The 27052-nt window shown below is 38.6% G+C and overlaps 1 protein-coding gene across 4 annotated transcripts in view; it reads right to left on the reverse strand.

Annotated features, from left to right (window-relative positions):
- The window catches only part of pik3r3b (phosphoinositide-3-kinase, regulatory subunit 3b (gamma)), a 202995-nt gene that overhangs the window by 111830 nt on the left and 64113 nt on the right, over nt 1–27052 (reverse strand). For all 4 annotated transcript variants that reach the window (XM_029430347.1, XM_029430346.1, XM_029430344.1 and 1 more), the window contains exons 3-4: nt 19957–20031; nt 19136–19213 (exon numbers count right to left, since the gene is read on the reverse strand). Coding sequence is in view for 3 of the 4 variants with exons in the window: in XM_029430346.1 (XP_029286206.1) it covers nt 19136–19213; nt 19957–20031 (153 nt within the window). In the remaining variant the exon portion in view is untranslated. The remainder of the gene's footprint in view (nt 1–19135; nt 19214–19956; nt 20032–27052) is intronic.

Below are 27052 nucleotides of genomic sequence, written 5' to 3' on the forward strand. Positions count from 1 at the left end.
TTAGTTATAAGACAGGAATTGACGATACAAATATCTATCTTGAATAAACTATGTGGACTTTTTGTCCAGTTGGCTTGCTAACTAGCAGTTAGATGCTTCCACACGCGCAGTCGGTGCCCAGTTGGTGGCCTTGTAGCATAGGCTCACAACACGTCACGCTGACCTTTGCGTACTCGCAAATGCAAAAAAGCATTTTTAGCTTCTTTAACTTTCCCGTAAAATATCAAATGATTCAGCTTTAAGTGAATGTTAAGACAAAAGTAACATTAGGTAGCAGAGGCTTCCTCTACCTTGCTGGGTTGAGGGGTATGGTGAGGAATGCCGGACAGAACTGCCTAAATCAGCAGGGCAGCTTTAATGACATCTGATGAAACTGAGTCGTACTCTGGGGGCCACAGCCAATGCAGCATCATTACACTGCTCACTGAGTGACTGGGAATTAGAAATCCCCAGATCAATCTTCCTCTCTCTTTCTCTGTCTCCCTATATAAAGTTTAAGTCTTCATTTTCTGTCTTCCTCTAACATTTTCCTGCAGCCTTCCCAGAAAAGATCCCCTTTTATCACATGCCCTCTTCAATGAAAATCAAGTCACTTACTTTTCAAAATTGGGTCCAAAAAGTCTTATTTTCTTTAAAGAGGTGAAAGAAATCACAATTGTAGTGGGAATATTCACACACACACACACACACACACACACACACACACACACACACACACACACACACACACACACACACACACACACACACACACAGACTCACACACGGCAGGAAGACTGAGCTGCTTTGGAGATTCAGATCCCATTTGTTTGCTCACCTTAGCATTAAACCAACGTGACCTCAAGACAGATGTGTGGAAACACACAAATCTACAGACACGCCTACGTGTACACTCATACTCAAATAGGTCATTATTGATTATCACTTCCTGTACATGTCTGTGCATCGACAGGTCCCAACTGATTTTTCTTATCGTCCTCCCAAAGGAATAACTTCACTTTTGATCTGTCTCACTGTCTAATCTTTTTCTTGTGTTTTATTTATTTATTTTTTACTTCTCTTCTCTGCCTCTCTCTGCTTACATCATATCATTTACTATAAGCTTACACACACACACAAACACGTGGCCAATTTCCTCTCCGTACTTGATCGGTCTAATGAAGACTAATCAAGGCTTTGTTTGACACTGGCTATGGATCAGTCGACAGATGGGCAGTTGAATGAAAGGCTGGATGAATAAATGGAGTGAGGCCGGGTCAATAGTCAAAGAGCAGGGTCAAGTTATTGGATTGCTGCATTTCACACAGGATCCATTTGACAGGAATGGTTGATTAGCTTCGATGAGACTGAGTGGAGAGTAAGACGTATGTGGATAATAGTTCAACTGTATTTCCTGTTTGTCAAGTGAAGTCATTTCCATTGAAGGTACACAATCAAACCTAAGGTGACTCAGCAAACCTTCAATTAAAATATAGTATGATCATTTTTATAAGGGGTGACTCCAAATAGTCAACTCATTGACAATTTGATCTCAAAATGTGATTATGGATCATTCCATTCCAGCTATATGGGGATCACATTTCTCACTGTCAAAATGTGAAAATAAATTGTGCTTTCAATCAATCTCCTTAGTGTGCATGAGTAAAAGACCATGCAAACAAAGACGCAGATCAAAATTTGTGAAACCATCGGAAGCAGCATCTCGGGGAGGCGCAATCTTGTTGATTGTTCCCTGTCATTCCTCAATCACTGAGCCAGGGCACACTTTAAATGGTGTTAACAAACAGCAACCGACAAATCCTGCATAGCATGCCTTTAAAACAGTCAAAGCTTTACTGCCGAGAAATCTTATTTTCTCAATCAATCCTGGGTGTGCCTTCACTTGTCATACAAGTACAGGCGACATTGATGGTTGTGACAGCATCGACAATAATTATTCTAAAAAGTTTCAATTTAAATTTGCCAAGGTTGTCAAATCACAGACAGGCTGTCTGCTATAGAGAGCTCTATAGGAACTAAGAAAGGCCTACTTGAATTTTTTCAAAGGCAAGATTTCAACAATAGTCGTCATGGCAGCGAGGCGTTCAATAACAAGTGTGTCTATTATCTGAAATCAGAATGTACAGGTACAGTAGATGTATAGGTCTTATCACAGACGTAAAGGCAGCTGAATGAAGGACCCCGTCTCTATTGAACTAAACGCTGACTCGCATTGTGTGGCGTCCAAGGCCGTAATATCCAGAACTGACACAGAAGAAAGACGCACTCTGACTGAACTTGAACTTGAGCCACAGGAAATTTGAAGGACAAAATCCATCCCCTGTTCATACACAATGACGGCAGTATGGTTTAATCAGATAAAGCTGCACTTTAATGTAAAACACAAAACCCCTGTGTTCATCTCTCATTGTGTGTTTGCCTGTTAGTAGAGAGAGTGTGTGTGTGTGTGTGTGTGTGTGTGTTTATTTTTGTGTGTTCCCTCGCAGCAGCATTCCAATAAGAATCTCATTACACTACAAAAGCTGTGTGATCATCTGCTCTCGCCAGCATTACAGCGCTGTGATTCAGTCGAACACAATCCAGCGGATTCTGGGAAAAGTTGTTCCCGGCTAATCCAATAGCGGTGATTAAACTAAAGCAGAGAGTCAGAGACTGGTAGAGGCAATCAATGCTGTTTGAGACAGTAAGCTTCTTAAGTAATACAAAGCAGATGTATTAAAGTATTGATAGACTCAGCATTGCCATGGCAGTAGCAAGCATTTCTGCTGACACCTTAAATAATTATATGCATAACCAAAGGTCAGAATCTCATATCCACTGCAGTGGATTACAGTATTTACTCAAAGGAATACATGAGTTTTACATAATCAAAGATGATGATCTGACATAATGCAGTTTTTTTCTGCTCAGTGTGTAAGCTAATATTAGCGTTCAATTTGCATGAAATACTGTCTGAGAAATATGCTATCTTAATGATATCTCTGTAATATCTGCTGTGACTGTGACATGAGCAGAGACCGGTGAAGCTCCAGGGGGGAAAGGTAAAATGATCACTGCTCCTGTAATTTTAATTTAAAAATGAAAAGATCGTCAAGGCACACATTTAATTAATTTATTGAATTAAATGCCCTGATGGAAAATGTCAATTACCATCAGATTTTTTGACGGATTAAAAAATGTATAACCTTAATACATCTCTTTTTTCTTTTGTCGCATAGTGACAACCACATGCATAACTTAAAGCCTTAATACAACTAAAAGGATGAGTTAAATACAATTTCAACCTCTGTACAGTTGCCATAAAGAGGGAAATTAGCTTTAGAGACCAAAACCGTTTTTTTGGTAGCAGGCTTTTTTCTGCTGTAAAGACGTGTGTGAGAAATAAAGGTCAAGAAATGTTTGAGTTAAAGAAAGATACAGATAAAGAAAAACAGCCAGAAGGTTTTTGGTCGTTTGACTTCTTATTAGAGGCTGTAAAACACACACACACACACACACACACACACACACACACACACACACACACACACACACACACACACACACACACACACACACACACACACACACACACACACACACACACACACACACACACACACACACACACACACACACACACACACACACACACACACACACACACAGTCAGACACCAGTGGAGAATCCTGGAGGTTATCAGACATTGGAGGATCCTCAGTGTGATGAATTTGTCTGTTTTCAAAGATCACCACAAATCTGAAGCATATGAGCAATAATCAGCTGAGCTTGAGACACGCAGACACTGGAACTTTTAAAGACACAACATAGAGAAAATTCTTAAACCACACTCAACAGTAAGCCAGTCAATACAAATTCATGCTGTGCAACCAAAATGTCTTCAAATGCCCGTGCTTTCTGAGCACTTTAAGGACTTCTCTGCCATGTTGGTTTTGAAACTAAACATTGAAGAGCAAAGGAAACATATCAGGTAAGCCATGAAATGTGTACCAATGTTTTTTGTCAAATTTCCAAATTATTGTTCCGATTTGAGGAAGGGGTTCATGTGAATCTTCCCAGTTGGGAATTTTATTTTCAGATTAATCCAACGTCAACTGAAAACAAATGCCCTATCTCGCAATATTAACAAATATGAAACTTAGTTTGTTTATCCGCCACGTGATTCGGATCTGGTTTCAAAATTAACTTCCAGTTATGGTTTCAAAAATGTCCTTTGTCCATGCTACACCAGCTCCGGTACAGACAGTGTAGCGTCAGGGAGTTGAACCGGCCTCTGGGAACATGAACTTCTCCTGAACCTCCTATAAATTTGAATCATATTTTATTATTTATGTTTCAGAGTCACAAAGACACAACTCTGTCTGAGATGAGTCAGTAACCAGCATGTGAGGATAAGATAAAGGCAAAAGTGAAAATGACATGATATGATTTCCTGCAGTCATAGCTTTAATTAAAGGAAATAAGAACACGATGATATCCACATTACCACTTATAAGTGTTCTTTCAACATATTATATTGCCCAAGTGCTGTGTGTTTGTAGTTCTTGTGTCAGAACGTATGATTATTTAAAAGGAACATTTGCCACCTTTTATGTGGATGTCCAATCAGTGTTGATGATAAATGGAGTCCATTGAAGCAATACTTTCCTCAGAGCGCTATATTGATTCAGAATTTGAGTTCTCCTGCTCGTGGAGCCGTGTGGGCAGTGCCTACATGTACCAGGATGCATTGCGTGCGTCCCCTCTAAGCCATATCCTCTTGCACGGCTGATGCAACCGCAACCGCAACCTACCTCCAATGCAATTCTTAGGCTTGAAAACTGTAAAATGTATCTTCGTCCATAACATCCTCCCCATTCATATTTTGGGATGCCATTTTTGCTGTTGGAAATACAGGCGAAGAGAACATAGAAGTTCTGTTTTTTTTTGTTTAGGTTTAGGAAGTTTTTTCAGGTTTTTCAGCGGCATCTAGAGCACGGCGCCCCCTGGTTACCCAGAGGCAGAGACTGACATCCAAGCTGAAAAGGTTTGTAGTTCTTCCTTACCTCCAACTACGTAAATGATGGCGCTGGATGCAGGAAGTACAACAGCAGCTGCAAACTCAGTGTTCTCTAGATCAATAAAGCACGCATTGAGGAATTTATTTCTTCAGTCGACTACATTTACCATCAACACTGACTGGTCAGCCACATAAAAGATGGCAAATTCTCCCTTGAAGTGTGACGGTGACTATGACTCTGTAAGTTTCATATTAGAGGTTTATTCACCAGATTAATGGCCGTTTCATTAGCATATTTTATTTGTTAAAACACATTAGACTTTGGAGACTGAAGACATTAAAGAAGTTAAGATCTTCAGGATCATTGATGAAACATTTAACGTTGACATGGTAACTGTTTGTGATTAAATATTTCCGCCTAAAACGTAGATACAGTTTTAAATGGACCTGCAGACACTTTGGGTTTATGTGTGTTTATGTACACACAGGCGTGTTTGATTGCTTTTATAGGTTTTTTTATTTTTATTTCCCTATAACAACCAGTTTTACTCTGCACTTTATAGGTATTAGGGCCATGTGTTCTTGTGTGTGTTCTGCCTCTTAATTCTGAATTTCTATTCATTGGAGTTATTTAAAGATGTATTTATTCACTGGTAGTTAGGTAGTTAAGATGGTTAGTTAGGAGCTTGGTTGACCACAATGTGAAAAACGGATTTTGGCATCACAAACGTATAAAAACAATTGAAGTCTGCGTTCACACATACAGATACAAAGTAGCAGGCAGTCTGTTTACGTGTGTGTAAATGACATGGGGGTTATTTTAGAATGTGAGAGGTGGTTTGAATGTCTTTTACCTGATAATACTCTCCAAAGTTATCCGTGTGTTGCCTTGCCACTGACTGCGTGAAGAATTCATTAGAAAAGTAAAACTGCATTTAAAAAAAGTTTGTATCTGTATGAACTAGATATCGTATATGTGTCTTTTGGGGTTCATTTAGGGACATTTCTATGGTCTGGTTTTATGGTCTGTCCACTCCTTCTGAGAAACAGAGAACCAAACCAGATTGATGGATTTATATAGAGAAAAAAAGACAGGAAAGAGGGAAACGTTCATTCTTCACTGACCACAGAACGACGCATACAGGGTTCAGGGTGTGTGTATGTGTGTGTTTTGTCCCCAGGGTGATAATCTCAGTCTGAACACTCTGAACCTTTTCTGTTTCTATACTGAATATAGATAAATATTTCCCATATAGTGTGTGTGTGTGTGTGCATATTTGTATGTGTGAACCTGTTCACCTCTCCGTCTACCCATCTGTCCTTGGCATTCTGCTCACACACACTGATTTCACAACATGGACTCAGAGCGATGCAACAGGAGGACGGAGAGATAGAAAGAAACTAATAACATACAGAGAGAAATAAAGGGAAGGGCAGAGAATCTGAAACAGGCAGAGGGAACAAAGAGAGGAGAAAAAAAGTGAAACACTCAGATTGCAGAGTGAAAGGAACCTCATCCGAAGGCCACAGCTTAATAATAGTTGAGAGAGAATCGGCTTTAAAGGATAAATCAGCTCCAAAAAAAGGCACATTTCTTGCACAGGTCTGGTTTTTCATTTGTCAGACTCACAGACTCAATATACTGCATTTATCCATATACCTTTATTTCATTTCAAATATTGTATGTCGCTTTTGAAAAGCTACCAATATGATCCGACAGAAGCCTCATCACTTTTGAGTTGACGCAGAGTGTGAAGGTTTGGTCAAAGTGCAAAACCTCCAGAGTCAGGATTTAGGTTATAAAAGCCATCACACCAAATAAAGCAGTTTCACGATAAAAACAGGTTCAGGAACCGAAACTCGGTTTCAAGTAAAAACCGAATGTGATACAGTAAAGTACAGGAAATTGTAATTTCTCAAATTGCACCAATCAGATCTGACTTGTAAATGTAAATTTGTGTAAAGGTTTTCATAAATACGATGTATTTCTATGAAATAAGCAAGTGACCTGTTTTCACCCGCTCAAAGAATCGAAATAAAGAATCGAAATAAAGAACCGTTAAGAACCGGAATCGATAAGCAGAACCGGAATCGTTTAAATCCAAACAGTACCCAACCCTGGTTATAAATCAGTGTTTCTTTGACGCTGCTCAACGGACAAGGGATATAGTGAGAAGAAACACTAAATTAAGCAGTTTGACAAAAAATAATCAGCGTTTCCCCGGGGGACATAGGATGTAGAGGCTGCGAGCTAAAGGCTAACGTTAGCTCAGATTGTATCTCTGATAACTTAAGATCCAGGCGTCCAATGACTAAAATCTTTCATCCAGTTAACATATATAGTTAAAAACGACCAATATCTAAAAAGTGAATTGTAAAAATACATCTTTAAACTGGATAAAGAAATATTACAGTTTATTAGAGATCACCACATTACTGATGCATACTGAAAGGGGATACGTCGCCATTACGGGCGACATCATTAAACGGATACCTTGACTAAAATGAATAATTTCTACACGTTTGAAAATTGTTGCAAATATTTGGAATAATGTAACTACACAACTCAACAAAATATATAACATAAGTCAAGTATATTTTTTGACGATGTTACATATTGTACCTTTAATAGTGAATGAATGAAAAAATAGCAACGTAGAACAGACACTAGTTAAGTATTGAGAGAGGCGAAAAAGACAGATCAGACTTGGGAGCATAATTCAGTGTTACTGCACCATCAGGTCACCAATCCCAGCCAAGGACTCAGATTCATATGCCAAACAGTACAGTACTAAGGTAAAACATGTAGCAAATGCGTCTTCTCAGGGACACACTGTGTGATTGTGGTTTAGGACAAAGAGAAAAATGTGATTAAATAAAATTTTAGCTTGCAGGTGCAGAGAGGAAAACTGAAAAAAAGACGTCGATAGCTGAACTGTGTGTGTGTTCCTAACAGACGGTGAAGCCACAGGTATCGCTTTAGTCGTTCATGTTACAGGGCAGCATATGGCAGCGATAAGAATGTGAGACAGGAAGTGAGCATGCAGAGACGAAGAGAGAAGAGAAGAGAAGAGAAGAGAAGAAAAAGGATGGGTATATATGTTAGCTATCAAGGAATGTACATACAGTACAGTAAATACATTCTAACACCTTATTTGCAGACAATGTGTTGCACCAGCACTGTGCGAGAGATGACATCATTGAATGGGATGCTGAGAGCTTGTTTAGTGTTCAGGGAGGAGGAGGAGGAGGAGGAAGAGGAGGACAGTGATGGAGAGAATCTTCTGTGGGTGCGATAAACATTTCCGAATGTAGTCGATTCTGACTACTGCAACAAGTATTCCTTTAGAAATATGATGAGTGCCATCATATGGTGAATATGATGGATTTCTGTTTACCTGAACAGATTCCACAGAAGTGTACATTTGTTTTTAGAATAAACTGTAAATAGTCGAGGTTTCAGTGAAAAGATCACAGAGTAACACTGGATTTGTGCAAACATGTAATCAGATATCTGCAATTTTGACTTTAATCTAAACACACAGATCTAAATGAATCTGCACTGTGTGGGAAAACACAGATCTCCATTACAATGAGCCATACTAAATGTGACAACAGTGACAAAAAGTGTCATCTGGCAACAAAAAACAGGTTGAACTTGTCTCATCTTTTTCTGCAACACATTGCAACATCATCAATCAAGGTGTCAGTCAAATGTGTGCCAGCACACATTCGTGATAGAAAAAGGAATTGTAACGTGAATTCATATTTCTACTGTTCTTGTGGTGTCTGATAGGCTTTCAAACTCAGGGAGAAAGACAAGGAGGAGTACAGATTAGGTGTATTTTGTGAAGATCATTTTTTACACCTTTTCAACAACTCGCTAGAGACGTTCCAGACAAATATTTGTGGCACAAAAATGGTTAAAAAATACAGTAAAAACTTTTTTTAAAGACCTTCGAAAACACAAAATGTGACTTGTGATAGGAATCAAGAACCTGTTCCAAATGATCGGATCCATCAGACTTTTAAACCTCCTAGTTTATCAATTCCTTTTATCTGAAAGTTGTGTTTTGCAAAATGTCATTCAAACGTCAAAATCTGAGTCTTCCTTCGCTGAAAACTTGCAGGAAGGAGCAACGTTTCATAATAATTACCCGTACGTAGTCCCACCACAGTTTCATATATTTGTACACCACACAGTCTGCTCAGGGGATTCAACTTGGTGGGTCAAGGGGACTGGGACCCCTGCTCCTATTACTTTGACATGTTTAAATGTCATAAGGCAAACTTTCTATACTGTGTTCAGACTGCGTTGAAGCTGAAAACCTTAGTGGTCCTACTTTTTTTTTTCACTCAGGAAATTGATCATGAATCAATAAGGGAATCACTAGATTCGGACCGATAAGCAGCCTCAATAAAGGCATTTGTATCAATAAAAAACATTAATCCTATGTCTCCCAGGGACTGCTTTATTGAAGTTCTCCAATTATAGAATGTCTGCCAATGGCAACTAGTTTACAACAGGGTCAAAGTTAGTGAAAGATTGTGGTTTCAGTCACTAAAAGACAAACGTTAAATGCAGGTCTGTGTCTGGACGAGAACTTTGTTTTCCTGAATGAAAGTTAGACAAGCAACCACATCTCCACATCCTAACTTACTGTTTCTCTACATAAAGAACACACAACTTCCGGCACTGGCACCGAACACTGGCACTAGACGTAAATCATTGGGTGCAAAGAGACGCATGTTTGCAGCTCGAGTTCAACTCTATAGTCAAACACCTGCAAACACAGTGCGATGCACATATCTGAAATGAAACCACACAAAAGAATAATAAAAGGCTGCTGAGAGGAGAAAAGACGCCTCACTTTCACTTTACACTGCACAACATGGAACTTGCTGCAACCACTCATCAATTTGACCAAATAGCTCTCTTAAGACAGCCAGGAGCTTTTATGTTTCCACCTCACGTCCATTGTGCATTAGTGTATCAGTGTGTGTGAGTGTGTGTGTGTGTGTGGTTGCACTTCGTCGCTCCCCAGCTGACTGTAAAAACGGCGGCTTCTAATAGGTTATTGACGGGCGCCAGAGGAAAATGATGACATCACCTCCGACCAATAGCAGGGTCGGGACGGACAGACGAGAGGCAGGATCGACGGGGAGGATGGAGGAATGGAGATGGAAGTAAAAGGATGGAGAGATGGAGCAGAGGAGCTCTTTTAATTTGTGTTTTGCTGAACTCAGCGGCTCCTGTCACCGAGGTAGGGAGGGGGAGAAAAGGGATGGTGATGAATGAGTGAATAAAAAAAGGGAAGAGAAAGAAGATGAGACGGGAAGAGGGAGAGATTGAAGAGTACATAAAGCAGGTGCAGTGAAATAAAAGAGTATTTAATGGTTCCAGGGCTGCAGATTGGTTGATTGGTTGTTAGCAGTGAGCAGTTAACGGATTGGATGGGAGGATGGGGAGAGAGAAAGTAAGTCTCCATCTATCTGAACCAAGAGGTGGATGGAGAGGAGGGGGGGGGGGCAGAATGAGGAGAGGATTCTCATTATGTCTGTTAAAGTTTGAGAAATGATTACACATGCATAAATGATTATTAATAGTTTGAGAGCGGACTGAACTGCCATTTGGCTCTATATGTTTGCATGTGTGTGTGTTATGTAGAGTTTGTGTTGAGGACAAAGTATATTCTTCTACATTCAGAGCCAACATGACTCGTCGTTTCCAAAACGGACTGCCCACTCTGTGGCAAAGTGTGAGTCTGTGTGTGTGTGTGTGTGTGTGTGTGTGTGTGTGTGTGTGTGTGTGTGTGTGTGTGTGTGTGTGTGTGTGTGTGTGTGTGTGTGTGTTCCTGTTAGTACACCCAGGTAATCATCATACACTTTATAACTAGGTCAAAGTGTACAAACACATACACAAACCAAGCAGTGATGAAAATGCCCATATGCCCACTTATTGATACATACGCAGACGTTTGGTGTCACTTTGCAAAAATGTCCTCACTGTCCAAAATGTTTCAACTTTTGATGATCGTCTTTACATTGAAGTTCTTGCTTTCCAAAAGTGTTTTCTTCACATGTCCCCACTTTCACAGTCTAAGGATGTCTTCAAATACAAAAAATATTGGTACTTTGCTAAAATGTTTTCACAGGCGAAACATGTCTTCACTTTCCCCAAGTGTCCCCCCATCCCATGTCCTCATAGTCCAAATATGATTTTACTTTCTGCAAATGTCCTCACATTTTCAAAAATGCCATTATTGTCCACAAAAATGTCTTCACTTTCAAAATGAATGTCCTCACCTTTAAAAAACAGTGTTATAAATGTTCCTAAATGTCCACACTTTTCACAAATGTCTTCTTTTAGAATATTCCCACTGTCAAAAATGTCATTTTCCACAAATGTCGTCACCATCAAGCTATAAAACTCATTCTGGTCCTCACAAAGATAGAAGTACAGTCACACACACACTGAGAGTTACTGGGCCAACACACTGAGTGATGTGTGGGCACGGCAGAACCAACCAGCTAAAAAAGGCTAGCTATCACCATGGCAACGTCCGAGCCGTGTACCAATCAGAGGTCAACTCGATGAGGTAATGTTCTCGAAAGCTTTCGGAGCTTGTGCGACTCTCACACACTCGCAAGCGCACACACGTACACACAGACTCACTTTGATCGGAAAACACTGTAAATATGCAGCAAACCAAAACACAAACACATAGATCAATTAGGATCTGAAGAACAGCCTGAGAGTTTGTGTGCAATGCAACAACTCCCTGTTACATAAAGTTATTCCATAACTCATGCAGCACAAACACAACAAAGAGAGGCAGAGCACTGCACCAGCCGCCATACTCTTCCTGCAGAGTGATTGATGTTGCAGCATGCTCTAATAATGATCCATGAAACATACCAGGGCAGTTCTGCAAAACACTGATAGAGGTCATTAAGTACAGTATCTCACTTCATTCTACATTTTAATAAAAGATTCTCTGTTTTTGTTTTGGCCATTTGACAATGATGCTGAGAGGATCAGGACAAAATGTATGTTGAATAAATGTGAGACGAGTAAATCCCCTGGTTAAACTTTGACATCTGTAGTTGAACGTTAAAGCTGGGGTAGACAGTTTTATTTGGGCATCATTGAGCAAATAATATCCTTTCAGCATATTAAGTTGACAGAGAAAACTAGACTTCTGCACATCCTCCTGGCTCTGTTTTCAGGCTTTAGAACACTAGCTCGGGACGGGATACTTTGGCCAATCACATGTCATTTCAGAGAAACTGCGTTCCTATTGGCTGTTCTACAAATGCAGATGCATGTCGGGGCCCTTTGGATGATGAAAGCTTGATTCAACGGCAGAATATCGTGCAGAAAAAGTTGATATTCCTGCATTGGCAAAGACTGCCTACACTGCAAAGCAACCCAAAAAAAAGGAACACAAACTACTCAAAAAGTGAGATGGAAAATGGTAATGTTGAAAGTTTCATAAATGGAACTGGAGAGAAAGCCTTTAGCCTTCTGCTAACAGTAGCCAAAGGTTCACAACAGCCGTGGCGTCCACGGTTAGCAAAGGCTAATCTGTTAGCAACATTTTCACTCCATCTCTGAAAACCGATATCGTAGCTATCTAGAGCCTTGAATCACAGTATGTCATCTTCAAGGGCTTTACAGGCCATCACATTAGCAAAGAAAACCGGGGAGTAATTTTCATATAATTATCACTATATGACAACATCAGAATCACAATGATGTTTGAAATGAAGGATTGGTACATTCGTACAGGTTACTGTATGAAGTGTGCGCATATGCCTGTACTACTCTGGTGGGAGGGGCTTAGGACAGAAAGGGAATAGCTGCAGGATGAGGACTATATTTATTTTGTGTGACTTTTCCAGAAAACTGCCTTCCCTTGGTACCACTTGAAGAACAATATGTTGAAAAGTTATTCTTGAATTTTTGCCCAATGACTCCAAAAAAACTTCCTACCCAAGCTCTTATGTCACTTAAATTGCAGTAATAAAATCAGCATAGAAAAACATAACTGATGAGAATGATTCAAAACTATGAGTTATGAGTTAAAACTAAATCTTTAATTCCTTCAGAATGCACCTGCAAACAAACAACTTACCATCTCGTTCCAAGGGACGAGTAACAGTGTTATTAAAGTATACATCCTTAACTTTCTACACATTAAAAAAAACTAACAAAAAGCTGGTTGGTTCAAAGCTGTTCTACGTGTCTCCTGGTTCTGGGACTGCTGATGGCAAACATCTAGAGGCCAACTGTGGTACAAAGTATCTCTTCTCTTTGTACAAGATGAATGCTATTTTGTTTATAGTTTCTGACAAATAAATGTAATATTCATATTTATTTATCCCCTTCATCCCAAAGTCATAACTCATCATACAACAATGAGCTGACTACTTCCAGTGGTATGATGATGGATTTACATAGAAATCAAAGAAAGAATATGCTCTTTATAAGCTAAGACCTTCCCTCAAAATAATCAAATGTAGACGTTTTCCTTAAAGTAGCCCAGTTACAAATGGGAACTGCTAATAGCTTTTGTAGCCTGATTTGTCATGGAGCAAAGAGACTGACTCCATGGCAACATGAAAATGGAAAATAACTAACAATCTGTGCAATCTGTTGCAAATCAATACAACAGCTCTGCCATGAGTTCTACCTTCATGACGTTTATAATGTTCACATATTGTCAGAAATGTGTAAATTAAATGATATGTTAATTACTGAGGCCATAGTTAAATGTGATATGGTACTGGACTACATTATAATGAGAAGCGTTTCTAAATGTTTCTTCTTTCTATTTACATACATGAGGGGGGCTGAATGTTAAGATACCTTTAAATAGAAAGCAACATTTTACAATGAACTTTCATGAAGTGAAAACACTGTGAAAGGGTTAATATTCTAAGATGACAACACGACAACACCCAAACCGGACAAGGTAGCCTTGAAGCATACTCTGCTTTATTCTGAATTGGATCATAATTTACAAAATGAACCTCATGCTGTATTAAAGAAGAATTGAAACTAGTGATTGAGAGCATAAACTCATTAGGAACTGTAGTAATAAATCAAGTGAGAAGTCTGGTCATTTTCTCATAGACGTCTATACAATCAGACTCATTTTTGCAACCAGTAGCCATTAGAAAAATAATTCAGGTTCAAGGCACTTCTGCATTGGTTTAACTTTTCAGAGGTTAACTTGATTGTACAGGTTTCTCTGAAACAACACAATTTCAAACGACATGAAAACTCTTCTTTCAAAATTCTTAAAAACTGCTTCAAAACATTTACCAAGCAAAAACAACAACTTCTACGGGTTAATTTATTAATGTAAGATTATTGCTGTTGCAGTGTCTCTGCTGAAGCAGCCATTACTGTAGGCTTGACTGCATTGAAACGAAGATAAAGAAAGACTTAAAACACAGCCAGTTACATATGGTTCCGTTTTACCTTCTGGCTCATCTTCCTGCACAACTCAAACAGATAGTCTGACAATGAGAAAAGGCGGACAGAGCCATTTCTATATACAGCAAGGAAAAGAGAAAGAGACATTTCTTATTCGTTCTCTTTGCCCTCCCATTGTCCTTTCTCACACATCACTTTCATCAGACCTTCTCTCTCTGCCCTCCAACATTCAAACAAACAAACTTTTCCTTCATGTGTGTTCACGTAACATCGCAACCACATGTCAGCACAAATTACACATCTATTGCTTTTCATATATATTCCATAGGATCTGTCCATGTCTATAAGACCACTTACTGTACATAAAGCCGGTGTGACTGTGGTTGCATTTTCCACCATAACGTGCGTAGGATTTCTCTCATGCAGCCCCCTTTCTGTCTCAACATATATGTGGGTGTGCGTGTCAAGCCTGCATGCTAAATTCCTCTGAGTGCCTACATGTCAGCTCCTTTCAGTCAATTACTTTGAGTATGTGCATATCTTTGGCCCCATGCTGACCTCCCACCACTGTCCAGGGAGGCCAGGTGCATGTGTGTGTTTGCATGGGTCTTCTACACTATATCTATTCTTTATGCTCAATATAATGTATTGGATTTGCTGAGTTGTTAACATTTTCTGGAGAAAATTGAATGTGCATTGAGAAAAATATCTGTCATAACATGTAATTTATCCTCAGTTTGGGTTTTATGATCTTCTGGATAATACATTTAAAAGGAAAATGCGCCATTCCATGCAATATGACGTGGCTGATGTTCATACGTCATATTACTGGAAAAATAAAGTAGTCAGGAGTTCAAGGTATACAGTATATCCCCAGATATAGCTTTAACTGTAACCTGCGAGCAGACCCTTAGGAATTTTAGGGAAACTAGTATTTCCCTTATTACTATTATTATCTCAAAGCATAAAACAACTATATTGTGGAGGTCCCTCCCTGTGCTCTTCCCTTTGGATCCTTTAAGTGATGACAGACTTACAGGGTTGGTGCTTTGTGCAATTTACTGATGTGCTGTGCTATTTTAGGGAACTGATATCCAAAAAGTGCTACTTCTCAAAGAACCCTAATTATCTGCTGATTTAACTCAGTATTGCAGGTATCATACTAACTTGTAGTAACTACTTTTTGTTTCAAACTGCTCCAGCACGATGGCTCAATGAATCCTGTTGAATATCCACTTTGACTTATGCCAATCCAAACATCTTTTACTTGTGTTACAAGCGTTGGGCGGCGTTTGTTTAACCCTCATCCGACCAACATATTTTACATACCGACTACCGACAAAATAAATACTTTAAGAAACAACCATTATAGAAAAATGCTAAATTATTTGTTCTCAAAAAGATAGTTAGTTATGTAACTAATGTCATCGGAATTTCTTTTAATCAGATTTGTATTATTGTTTGAGGAAAGTTACAGTTAATTTGCATATTGTGTAATACGAAAATAAACATGAGGAAATCTGTGTCTGCTGTATTTGTCTGTCTCCTTCAAAATGACCGACAGAGTCCCCCCTGAATAGTGTGTGCTACTTTGAATTAGTTCCCAGGGCAAACATGAACTCAATAAATAGTTCCATCTATTAAAACTGCATAGGCAGAATTGGGTGCTTTTAACTGGGGTCCCCCAGGACTCCAATACATTGGTATTTAAAAAGAAAAAACAATAATATGAAGTCTTTATGAACAAATTAATTGACAAAGTCATGAAAAAATGGAATGATAGAATCAAGCTCCTGTGAGATATCACAAAACGTTTACCTCTGTCATCTGAACAACGTGATGTTCAAAGAATGCCTTCGGAACCAAACTGTATCACAGATATTTAAGACTGTGGAGGCTCCAGTCAGGTCTATCTGGGCTCTCACCAAGGACACACTGCTTTCCAACTACTCCAAGACTCTATGCCCTAGCTTGTTAATGTCATGCTGGCTTAAGGATATTCTATAAACTGTTGTAGCAACGTTGCAAACACGGAAACAAGATACAACTATGCCTTAGAATGCGTACAGAACTAACCGGTTTGGCTTTGTTTGTTTAGTCTGGGGTGAAAGCTATGAATCAAACTATTGCACGACCAAGACAACATGTTTGAGAACACGTGAAAAGAGCGGTCTCACGCCGCTTAATTCCCCCCTTGGAGTCCATGTAGCACTTATGATGAAGACCCACACACCCCCAAAACTGTCCAATCAACAAGTTACCTATCAGTCCATATGACTGCTTGCCTACCCTTGGTTTGATTGTAATAAAGTTACACGTTACATACTTGAATGACTAAAGGTCAATGGACAACAGGAGTAATTAAGGCTAAAGATTCCATTTAGATGTGTCAGTGAGTCAGCATAAATAAAAGCAATGTCACACTATACAGGTAAGAACGAATAACATGTCTGCACTACCTTTTTTTCCAGTCGGTATCATACTGTATGTGATAACACATGTTTTTGTTCTTCCTCCCTCTCTCCTCTCTTCTCCTGCGAGTGGAGTTGAGAGTCTGATTTTAAGAGTTCCCCACCTCGCTCCCAAAATAAAGTACGGAGTCAGAGCACTCCCTGGTGGTACCAAACCTGAACTTCAGCAACTCAAACTTGGCCAACTTTTTTTTGGCTGAGTAGTCCCGTCTCCGTTCAGCCTCAGCAGCCTGATACGACCCGGCACAGTCTCAGCAGGAGTTTGTATTGGTTTGAATACAAAGAGGAAGAGCTGGAGGACATGAGATTCGGGAGGGTTGGCAGTTAGTGTTGAGACACTTGTTGCTTCTATAGTATGTTACTGAGCCGATATTCACAGAACTAAAAAAACTTTAAGAGTTGCTGACACTTCAGCAGAGATTCTAAATACATCCCAACACTAAGGTCTGTTTTTCTTACTTTTAGTTTCACACTTTTCAGACATGGAATCTGTTACATTGCTAGCTTCATCTATCTGTTAAAATAAAGGCTTTTTGTCATTATGTAAATATCCGTTATGGCTCCATTCAAACATGACAGTTACAGATAAATCTAGAATAACGGCATGATTTTTGGCAACCTGGTAGATAACAAGGAGAGGTGTTAATGAGTTATAACATTGATATGAAAAAAATAAGAGAGTTCTCTGTTCTCTCACAGGCTGCATCAGTGATGGTTTTTAAAATAATTTTGACGCTCAATGACCGCTTATGTCCGTGGCTTAATAAATGTCCATTTTGAGTAGAGCTGTGTATTGGCAAGAATCTAGCGATACGATATGTATCATGATACAGAGGTTACGATTCAATATATTGCGATATATTGCGATATTGTAAGCAAAGCAACACTGTGATTTTATTTTATTTTAGGAAATCCGTCTTAGCATAAACAACAAACTGCCATATGCAAAACAAATTGAGTTAAATAAAAGTACTTTTTCATGCAAACAGAACAGAGTGGGATCTGCATTTATCACAGTCCCTGTAACATCCAGAATCACAACACTACTTTATGTGCAATCCGCTGTCTAACACGACACTTTGCATGTAAACTGTGAGAATAAATACAGTATAAAAACATGACATTGCTATATTCAAGGGTACCGGTATTTTTTCACACCTCTAATTTTGAGTGTGAGGGGAAACTCGTCCAGCATCTCACTGGGGGATCCCTTCATTCATTCACGCATTTATCTTCCCAAGACTGGACTACTGAAACTCTCTCCTTTCAACCGAAGGTCAATCTCCGGCTCCAACTTATACAGAATGTATAAGCAGCTATGCTTCTTACTGGTTACATCACCCCAATGCTGGCTTCTCTCCATTAGCTCGTTTGATAATTGATTTTTAAGATTTTACTGATCACTGTCAAAGCATGTCTGGGTCTGGCCCCAAGCTAAATAGTGGAAATGTTGACCTTATATGAGCCCATTAGATCGTCAGGTAGGGCCCTTTCGGTCTTTCTAAAGTTAAGGCTTGAAACTAAAAGTGGCCGATATAAATATCGATAGAATTTTGAATTTTGCTGCCTAGTTTATGAAGACGGACAGCATATAAGCACAGTTTAAGTGAGATGTTAATTGTTAATCATGCTGTTTGTAAAACGGTTTGCTGGATATTCATACTGTTAACAGCTGGTACGGCTCAAAGTTAAGCCGGGCAGACACTGTGCATTTGTACATTATGTTAAGTCACACTATACATTCTAATAAGCCTTTCTGCTTTACAACCAGAACCTGTTACTTCTAATGCTCACAATATACGGAACAATTGACCGGCCATGACAGGCGTGCTCCATGGATGTATTATTATGCTGAAAGCAAGCATGATACCCCTGGTCAGTATCGTCATTGTCATATACAATTCCAATAAAGTTTATTTGAAATGTTTTCACTTGGAAAATCATTTATAAAAACACATAGACTGATCTGACCTGAGAATAATCTTTTCTACAACCTAAAAAATGTCAAGTACCTGTGGTTAAAGAACTCTTTTTATTTTCTTTGTGCACAAGAAATTATAAATATTTCTATCCAATATGTAACGTTGTCCTGCTGTGGCATTTCCGTAAATGTTACGGCATTCAGTCGAGACTTGGAAATGGAGAAATGGAGTTCCAAATCCTCACATTTGATCACATTCATGTCCTTCATTTAATCTACTTATTTGGCGGGATATGTACCTGAGTCCAGAGCCTGCCGCAGCTCTGCAGGTCCACTGGTGGCTGGAGGAGCTCGATACAGAGAATCACTGTTCAGACCTGTAGAAGAAACAGGTAGGAAACAGAAGGAGGAAGTAAGCTGTGTCACCCTGAATACATGTTTTTCGATAATGTAAAGTCTGCTATTACAGAGGTCACTTGATGTTGAGTTTAATCACTTTTTTACATACAGTGCTGCTGAATTATACAATAAAATATAAAACTCTACTTTAGAAATTAAGAACTGTGAAGGTTTTTCCAACAATGAAATGAGCTGGATGTTGTCAGGATGTTGTTAGCTTAGCTCTGACTCCAGATTTGTACACACACAGGCATGAGATTAATAACCGTATGAGCGTCACAAACAAACAAACACACACAAACAAACACATTGGGGCTGAACATTTGCTCAAAATTTGTTAACGGGCAAAATATGTGTCAAAATAACATTCTGAATGAAGTATTATGGTGCTGAAGAGATGTTCTGGCCATCAAATTGTATTGTATTGTACAAAAAACTAACTTTGATTGATCATTTATATTTTTAAGATGAAAATGAGAATAATGATGCAAGCATGATCATTCCCTCCAATATTGTGAATCATATCGCAATTGCAATATCAGCCAAAATAATCGCATTTAGATATTTATTTCCAAATCGTGCAGCCCTCAACACATGTATTCCCCCAAAATGTTGGGGGAATACATGTTCTGTTAGTCCTTTAAAGTAAGTTGAAGTTTAATGTTGTTCCTTTAATGAATATGCTCGCTAAACATCTGTGTATCTGTTTGTATTTTCTCACCATGTTTCTCGATGGCCTCGATGAGTCTCCAAACAACCACAGGAGCCGAATCAGACAGAAGCTCCGCCTCCACACCTGAGAGAGAGAATAATGAAATTAGCATTTATTGAAAAGACAATACGCTTGAGCACAATATCTTGTCAGCATTGAAAAAACAAAAAAACAACACCTAACACTGTACAGACTCATAAACTAGAGAAGGGAAACATGTCCTTATCAAAAGGATAGTTTCTCCTCTTCCGCCCGCTGTATGAAGCTGTCAGAAAGCGCAAACTGTGTTAAGCTGAAGAACCACAATTCATACATTCAGCTGCACAGTATGTAAAACTCCAGAGAAAAAAGTTAAATAGATCTGTTCAGGTTGTATTTTATAATTAGCAACATTTAAATGAGATGATTTACTTATCATTTTATTGGAATTCATTTGATTTTCTGTTTTCTATTTATCTGTTTAAGACAATAAGACGTGACATAATTACTGTAAATGCAATGAGATGTGATGTTATTATCAAATGTATAACTTTTATATAATAGTAGTATTTAATATGTATGTATAATCTATAAAGACTTCTTAGGCAAGATGTTTTTGTCCATGCCAATAAAGCTAATTGAATAGAGAGAGAGAGAGAGAGAGAGAGAGAGAGAGAGAGAGAGAGAGAGAGAGAGAGAGAGAGAGAGAAATAGTTTTTTTTGTTTTTTTAATGTTTTAATAATTGAAATTTAAATAACAACTATGGCTCCTGTTATGATTTTCTTTTTTGTAACACCCCCAACTATTTATTTATTAATGAAGTACAGTAGTCCACCATTAACTTGTAATGTGCCTCAGTCTCAGCTTTGCATAAACAGCCCCATAAACCTGTTTCTGCACAAAACAAAATGACACTATAAAATAAAAAAGTGCTATATATGTATATACAGCAGGGGTAGCCAACTTCGGGCGGCGACTGGTTGCCCGCAGGGACTACGTGAGTCGCCCGCAGAGCATGTTTAAAAAGTAGCACTAGTCACCATGAAGCTCCGTCTAAAATTTGTATTTAATTGTTTTGCTGTTCGTTTGTTTTAAATCAATAACACTTGAATTATTCTTTATTTTAAAATGACAATATTGAATATAGAATTTAAAAAACAAAAATGTTTTATGTATGAACTCTGACCCTGTAAGCTAAATCTCCATTTCCCTTTTCGCTGAGACAAGCTAGCGGGAGCAGCTACGATGGGACGCTAGGTGCGTTTTTTACGCTAAACATGGCAGAAAAGCGAAATAACTATTTTCACAATGATTGGGAGGAAGAATTATTTTTTGACAACAGTGAAAGAAAAGTGTGTATGTTTCATTTGCGTGGCGACGGCAAAGTGGCACATTGTGGAGACACTTCGGTACGTGTCACAGAAGCTACCATGCTAACTAACTAACTAACTAACTACCAGCTGCAGCACTGCGGGCAGAACAAGCCGTGAGTTAAAGCTTTGGGCAGCAGCATCTCTTTTCACCAGGCCGGTGAACAAGTCACAGAAAGCAACGGAAGCTTAATTTAGAGCTGCACATCATTTTAAATAAAGAACAAGAAAGCCTTTTCGGACGGAGAGGTCTTGAAAGGTGCAATGATGTTATTGAAAACATTGTTCTAAGACGAGAAGAAAGGTTCTGATGTGATCTCCCCTCTCTGATGTTACAAAGTTAGTAGATTGATTTGAAGATGTGACAGTTAATGATTTCCTTAATTTTTTTTTACAGAAGTGATACTTTGTACTAAAATATAACCGGTGTGATTTTGAACAAAATGCTACAAATGTTCTCATTCATACAAAACTGTCAATAAAGATATTTACAAAAATATCAGAGATGTGATAACTCTTTCAAATGTTGAAATAGATTGAGAACATAAATAAATAATGTTGCATGTTTAAATATATCTGTTTCGTACCATAAATCATTGTTAATAATGATTGTGAGGAATAATTAACATTAATATGTGATCAGACAGTTTCTTCACATATATGAATATTTATTATGATTATTATTATTAATGATAATATTATCATTAAAGGTGAACCGTGCAACTATGTTATTCAGGAAGTTTGTATCAAACAAGTAGCCCTTTGTATTATTCAGTACCCTTGAAGTAGCTCTCAGTATCAAAAAGGTTGGTGACCCCTGATATACAGTTTATATATATACAATATATATACATATATATGTCAGGTTGAGAGATTATTATGTTAAAATATTAATTTAAATTGTCTTTGAATAAAATTGGTACTATCTCCGCAATTTCCACAATTCATCCATCTAAACAAATGAACCAGAGTATGTGTGTAACTTTGTATGTTCCATATAAGTAAATTGTACTATGTACACACACACACACACACACACACACACACACACACACACACACAGTGGAGTGTGTTTCCAAACCAGCCGAGAAAATAATCAGATATCCGCATACAGTTCAATATTGTGCACATGCTGCCTGCCAGCCGCTAATCCGCTGGAGTGGATGTGAAAAGGTTAAGAAACATGTGGGATTTGATTACAGCCCACAGGCTACAGGAGCAGCTGTCATAACATCCACTATTGGGAATCAATTATACATAGGACAGACCGAATTTACCAATTAATGATTACTATACAAAGTGCTCAGCCATATGCAGGGTGTTTTGAGCACCCTGATGGTGATGGTGAGCAGAGAAGTTGGAGTTGGAGTTGGAGGTGATGAAGGTCTGAAAATACCCAGTTCCAGTTTCACAATCACACGTTCACATGGAACTCCTAAGGTTGTACTTTCATTATAGAATCTCAAGTACACGATATGAATGGCATTGAAGCGGAAAATATTAATAATTTAAAGTTTTTTTGCACGCTGAACTTTTATCTAGTGAACGTAACTCCTGGGCACCAACATTATCAAATGTCAGTATAAAAGGCTTTAACACAGTCGGAGTGTGACAAACAAACAACACGAAAATGCAAAATACCAATCTGGCAGCGATGCAAATTTTCGACAGTTGCAACAATTGTTCAATAAGGGCCTTTGCGCCAGCTCATTCTTCAGAAGAAATGATGGATTCAACATCATTCTATATTTAATTGAGGTTCCCTTAAGCGAAATGCTCTCAGTGAATTTGGCTGACAGTTATGCAGTGTATATTTGTAGGGCTTTTATTGTGAAATGTAAAAAGGGAAGGTATGGATCTGGTATGCACTGCTTTTGTCAAGTTTGAAAGGTGTAACACAGTTTGTCTTCTTAGTTCAGACCATAGACTGTAGTTCAGACTACGGAGCGTCCGTTTTGTTGTTTTATCCTCATGTAGTATAGTATTGGCGCAACTCATAACGTCACCTTCACTATGTTTTGATCCATTCTGCACACTTTAATGCCTTTAAATTGCGATTGCGAAAGCTCAGGAAAATCTACCTCGTTTCAGAATAAAAAGCTTTTTCACCACGTAATATTCACATTCTGTGTGAATTCATTACAAAAACAACAATTTGACTTAATCACACAGAACTCCCCTTGGAAGTGAAGTCACACAACCAGATACAAGTGGCATAAAGAACAGAACAAAAGCAAAGAGAAAACGGGACATCGTCTGCATAGAGACATTTTGTTGGGTCATGCATTTTCTACAGAATTACTTTACTGTAAAAGTTGGTAATCAAATATTTAAATGAATAAATAAAGGGCGGAAGGGGGTGGAGTTAACTACTATAAATTCTCACAGGGTATATTTTGCGTGATATTCATTTCCACAGCACTATTTCTAACGGTACAACACCAGAGCCATGCTATACTCACCACTCTTGTGCTCTAGGTGCCCTTAGACAAAATAAATTAACTGATTCCAATCGCTATTCCTTTGCCATTTAAGGAAACACAGTTCAGCTAAAATGACAATGACACTGAACTTTTATAATAAATGATTAAACATTAATAGACTACCAGGAAAGGGAGGGTAGGGCCATTTAGGCCGCTGGAAGTAGGGCTGCAACGAACGATTAATTTAATCATCGATTAATCAATTAATTATTTCGTCAATAACATTTCAGAAAATTCTAAAGCTGCCCAACACAATTTACCATAGCCCAAGATGATCAGTCCTTGTTTTGTCTGACCAATAGTCCAAGAGAAATGGAAAACTCTCATATTGGAGCAACTGGAAAACAGCACATATTTAGCATTTTCAGCTACAAACAAGATAGATCCAATATCAAAAAAGGTTACACATTCTTAATTATCAACTAATTGTTTCCTCTTTAGATGGAAGGCTTTCCATGTGAAACATCCAGTTTAGTCAAATCCAGATCACGGCCCATGCAGCATTTCTACGGTTAATAATCTGTTGATGTTGTTGTTTCTTTGTTCTATCTCTGCTTCTTTCTTCTTCTATCTGTCCTTCTTTAATCATGTTTTCTCTTTTCCTCGCTCATTTCCTCTCTTTCTTTCATTCATCCATTCATTCTCAATCATCATTTTTGTTCCATCATATTCATCCCTGCTCACTTTCTTCTGCTCCCTCGCTCTTTTGTCGTGCCGTTGACGGTTGTCATATCAGAACACACTCGCAGCCGAGAGACAGTCACACCGAGTTAAATGACACTTGTCCTTTGATGCTCACACACACACACACACGCATAACACAAGCCAAAAAGTATTAATCCTTTGTCGTAGAAAAACCAACAAACACATACGGTATGTGCTGTGTTTACAGGTGTACAGACCTGTATCTGCTGCTTCACTGATTGTGTTTTGTATTGTTTTAGATGTGTGTGCGTTTGTGTGTGTGAGAGGAAGGAAAAGCGTTAGAGGAATTTCCGGAGATATAGGTCGTTAAATGTACAGTGCTTCCATTAACGTCACTGTCACAACGCATCACAGAGGCAATATCTCACCAACAGGAGAGAAAGAAGGAGAGGAGAGCAGAAGAGAGGAGAGGAAGAGGAGAGGGGAGCAGAGGAGAGGAGAGGAAAAGGACAATCAAAAAGACGAGAAGAAGAAGGACATTAGGGGATGAAGAGAAGAGAGTGTTGTGGAGAAGGAATAAGACAAAAGGAGATGACAATCAAAAGAGGAAGATAACAAAGATTTAAAAAAAGAGTACAAAGAAATGGGAAGAGCGAGACACAGAAGAAGAAGAAGAAGAAGAAGAAGAAGAAGAAGAAGAAGAAGAAGAAGAAGAAGTGATGGGAGGGCAAAATAAGAGAACAAATACAGAAAAGAGGAATACACCAGAGGAGAGGACAAAAGAAAGAAAAGAAGAGGACAAATGAGAAGAGAAGGCAGATGAAGAAAAAGAGAGGACAAAACAGAAGGGAATAGAAGAAGACATGGGAGAAGAAATGAAGAAGAGGACAAATGCAAATAGGACATAACAGAAAAGGAGAACAATGACGGAAGACAAGAAAAGAGAACAAAAAAGAGGGACAATAAAGAAGATGACAAAAGAGAGAAGAGACAAATTAGGAAGACAAAAAGAAAAGAAAACAACAGAGATGAGAACAAAAGTAGAAAATCAGAGGACAAAGGAAAACAATGGAAAGACCAGGACATGAAGAAGAGACTGCAAGAGCAAAGAGGACAGAAGAAGAGAGAGAGAGAGAGATAAGAGGAAGACAACTGAGAAGAGAACGAGAAGAGAAGAGGACAAAACAGAAGAACGAAGAAGAGTGCAAAAGTAAAAAGGACAAAAATGAAGAGGGGAACAAAGACGTGGGGGGGGGGGGAAGATGAAAGAAGGAGGGACATTAGAGACATGACAAGAAAACTGGAGAGGAAAGAAACCAGATAGAAAAAGAAGGGGTAAGAGGACAAAGGAGATGAGAAGATGAAAACAGAGAGGGAAAGGGATGACCAAAGCACACAAAGAATATGAAAAATAGAGAAGAGAAGAAGGTGACAGAGAAGAGGACAAAAAAAGAGTAGAACAAAGGAAAAAAGAGAGTAGAAAGAGGACACAATTGAAGAGAGGAAAGACAAAGGAGAGGAAGAGAAGAAGAAGACAGAGGAGAAGAATGGAAAGAGCAAAAAAAGGATAGAGGAAAAAGGAGACAATAACAAAGAGAGGGGAGGACAAGAGAAGAGAGGAGAAGAGAAGAGAAGAGAAGAGAGGAGAGGAGAGGAGAGGAGAGCTGCAGATAAGGAACAATGAAGCTGAGCAGCTCTGCAGCAGATCAGCCTCTTACCAGCTCCTGTAGAGGACGTATGGAGCTGCACACAAAGGCTCATAAACACCAACACATTAACCCACCAACATACACAGGCACATCGACGCTAACGCCGGTAGGTAACGCATTCATATAACCATACTGTAAATACTGTACTTATTTTCATAGTTTTTCTAACATATCTTTCTGTTGCGGGCTGTGGACATTGAAATGTTATATATTCAGTAATTACTGTTCAGTATTCAGCTAAATAAACAGTTTAGGTTGTGTCACACATGTCTATGCTGTGTCTTAAAAGGAAATTGGTTTCCTCAAATGAATTGAGAAGCCACAAGTTGTCACAACTAAAATGTAATAATGTGCTGGATACAAAAGGACTAAATGCAAATTAGGTGGTAACTTTTGTGTAACGGTGATGGATTTTAGTTAGTCTTACTTAGATCAGATATATTCCATTAAATTAATTTAATACGCTTGGAGAAAATGCAGGCATTTGAATGCAAAACACTTCATAGATTCAAGTTCAATTAGCTTAATAGAATTGGTACTATAAATCTATTTACTTGACTGCAGCAATAAATACTTTAGTTCCTTTGTCAAAAATCTAATAATCTTTCAGCCTTAACCCTTTAAAAACAAACCTCTCGTTGTTTGCGTTGTCTTGTTTGAATCGATCTAAAAATATACATAATTTTCATTTGGACCGTGACAATGTCATTACGTTACGTGCGAAAGGTGGTGATAACTCGCGGTGGCGCCAGAGTATTTCCCCGCAGTGGCAGCAGGAGATTGTTGTTTGCATGATCCTGTTTAAATTGATATAAAATAAAAATAAATGCACTCATTCTTTTAACAGCAGAGTCACCGCGTTGCACACTTGTTATGACGTGTTAAGACGTATGTTGTTCATGTTTCTACATTAAAAAT

The sequence above is a fragment of the Cottoperca gobio genome, chromosome 4 (genome assembly GCF_900634415.1).
Source record: "Cottoperca gobio chromosome 4, fCotGob3.1, whole genome shotgun sequence".
In the NCBI taxonomy this organism is placed as follows: domain Eukaryota; kingdom Metazoa; phylum Chordata; class Actinopteri; order Perciformes; family Bovichtidae; genus Cottoperca; species Cottoperca gobio.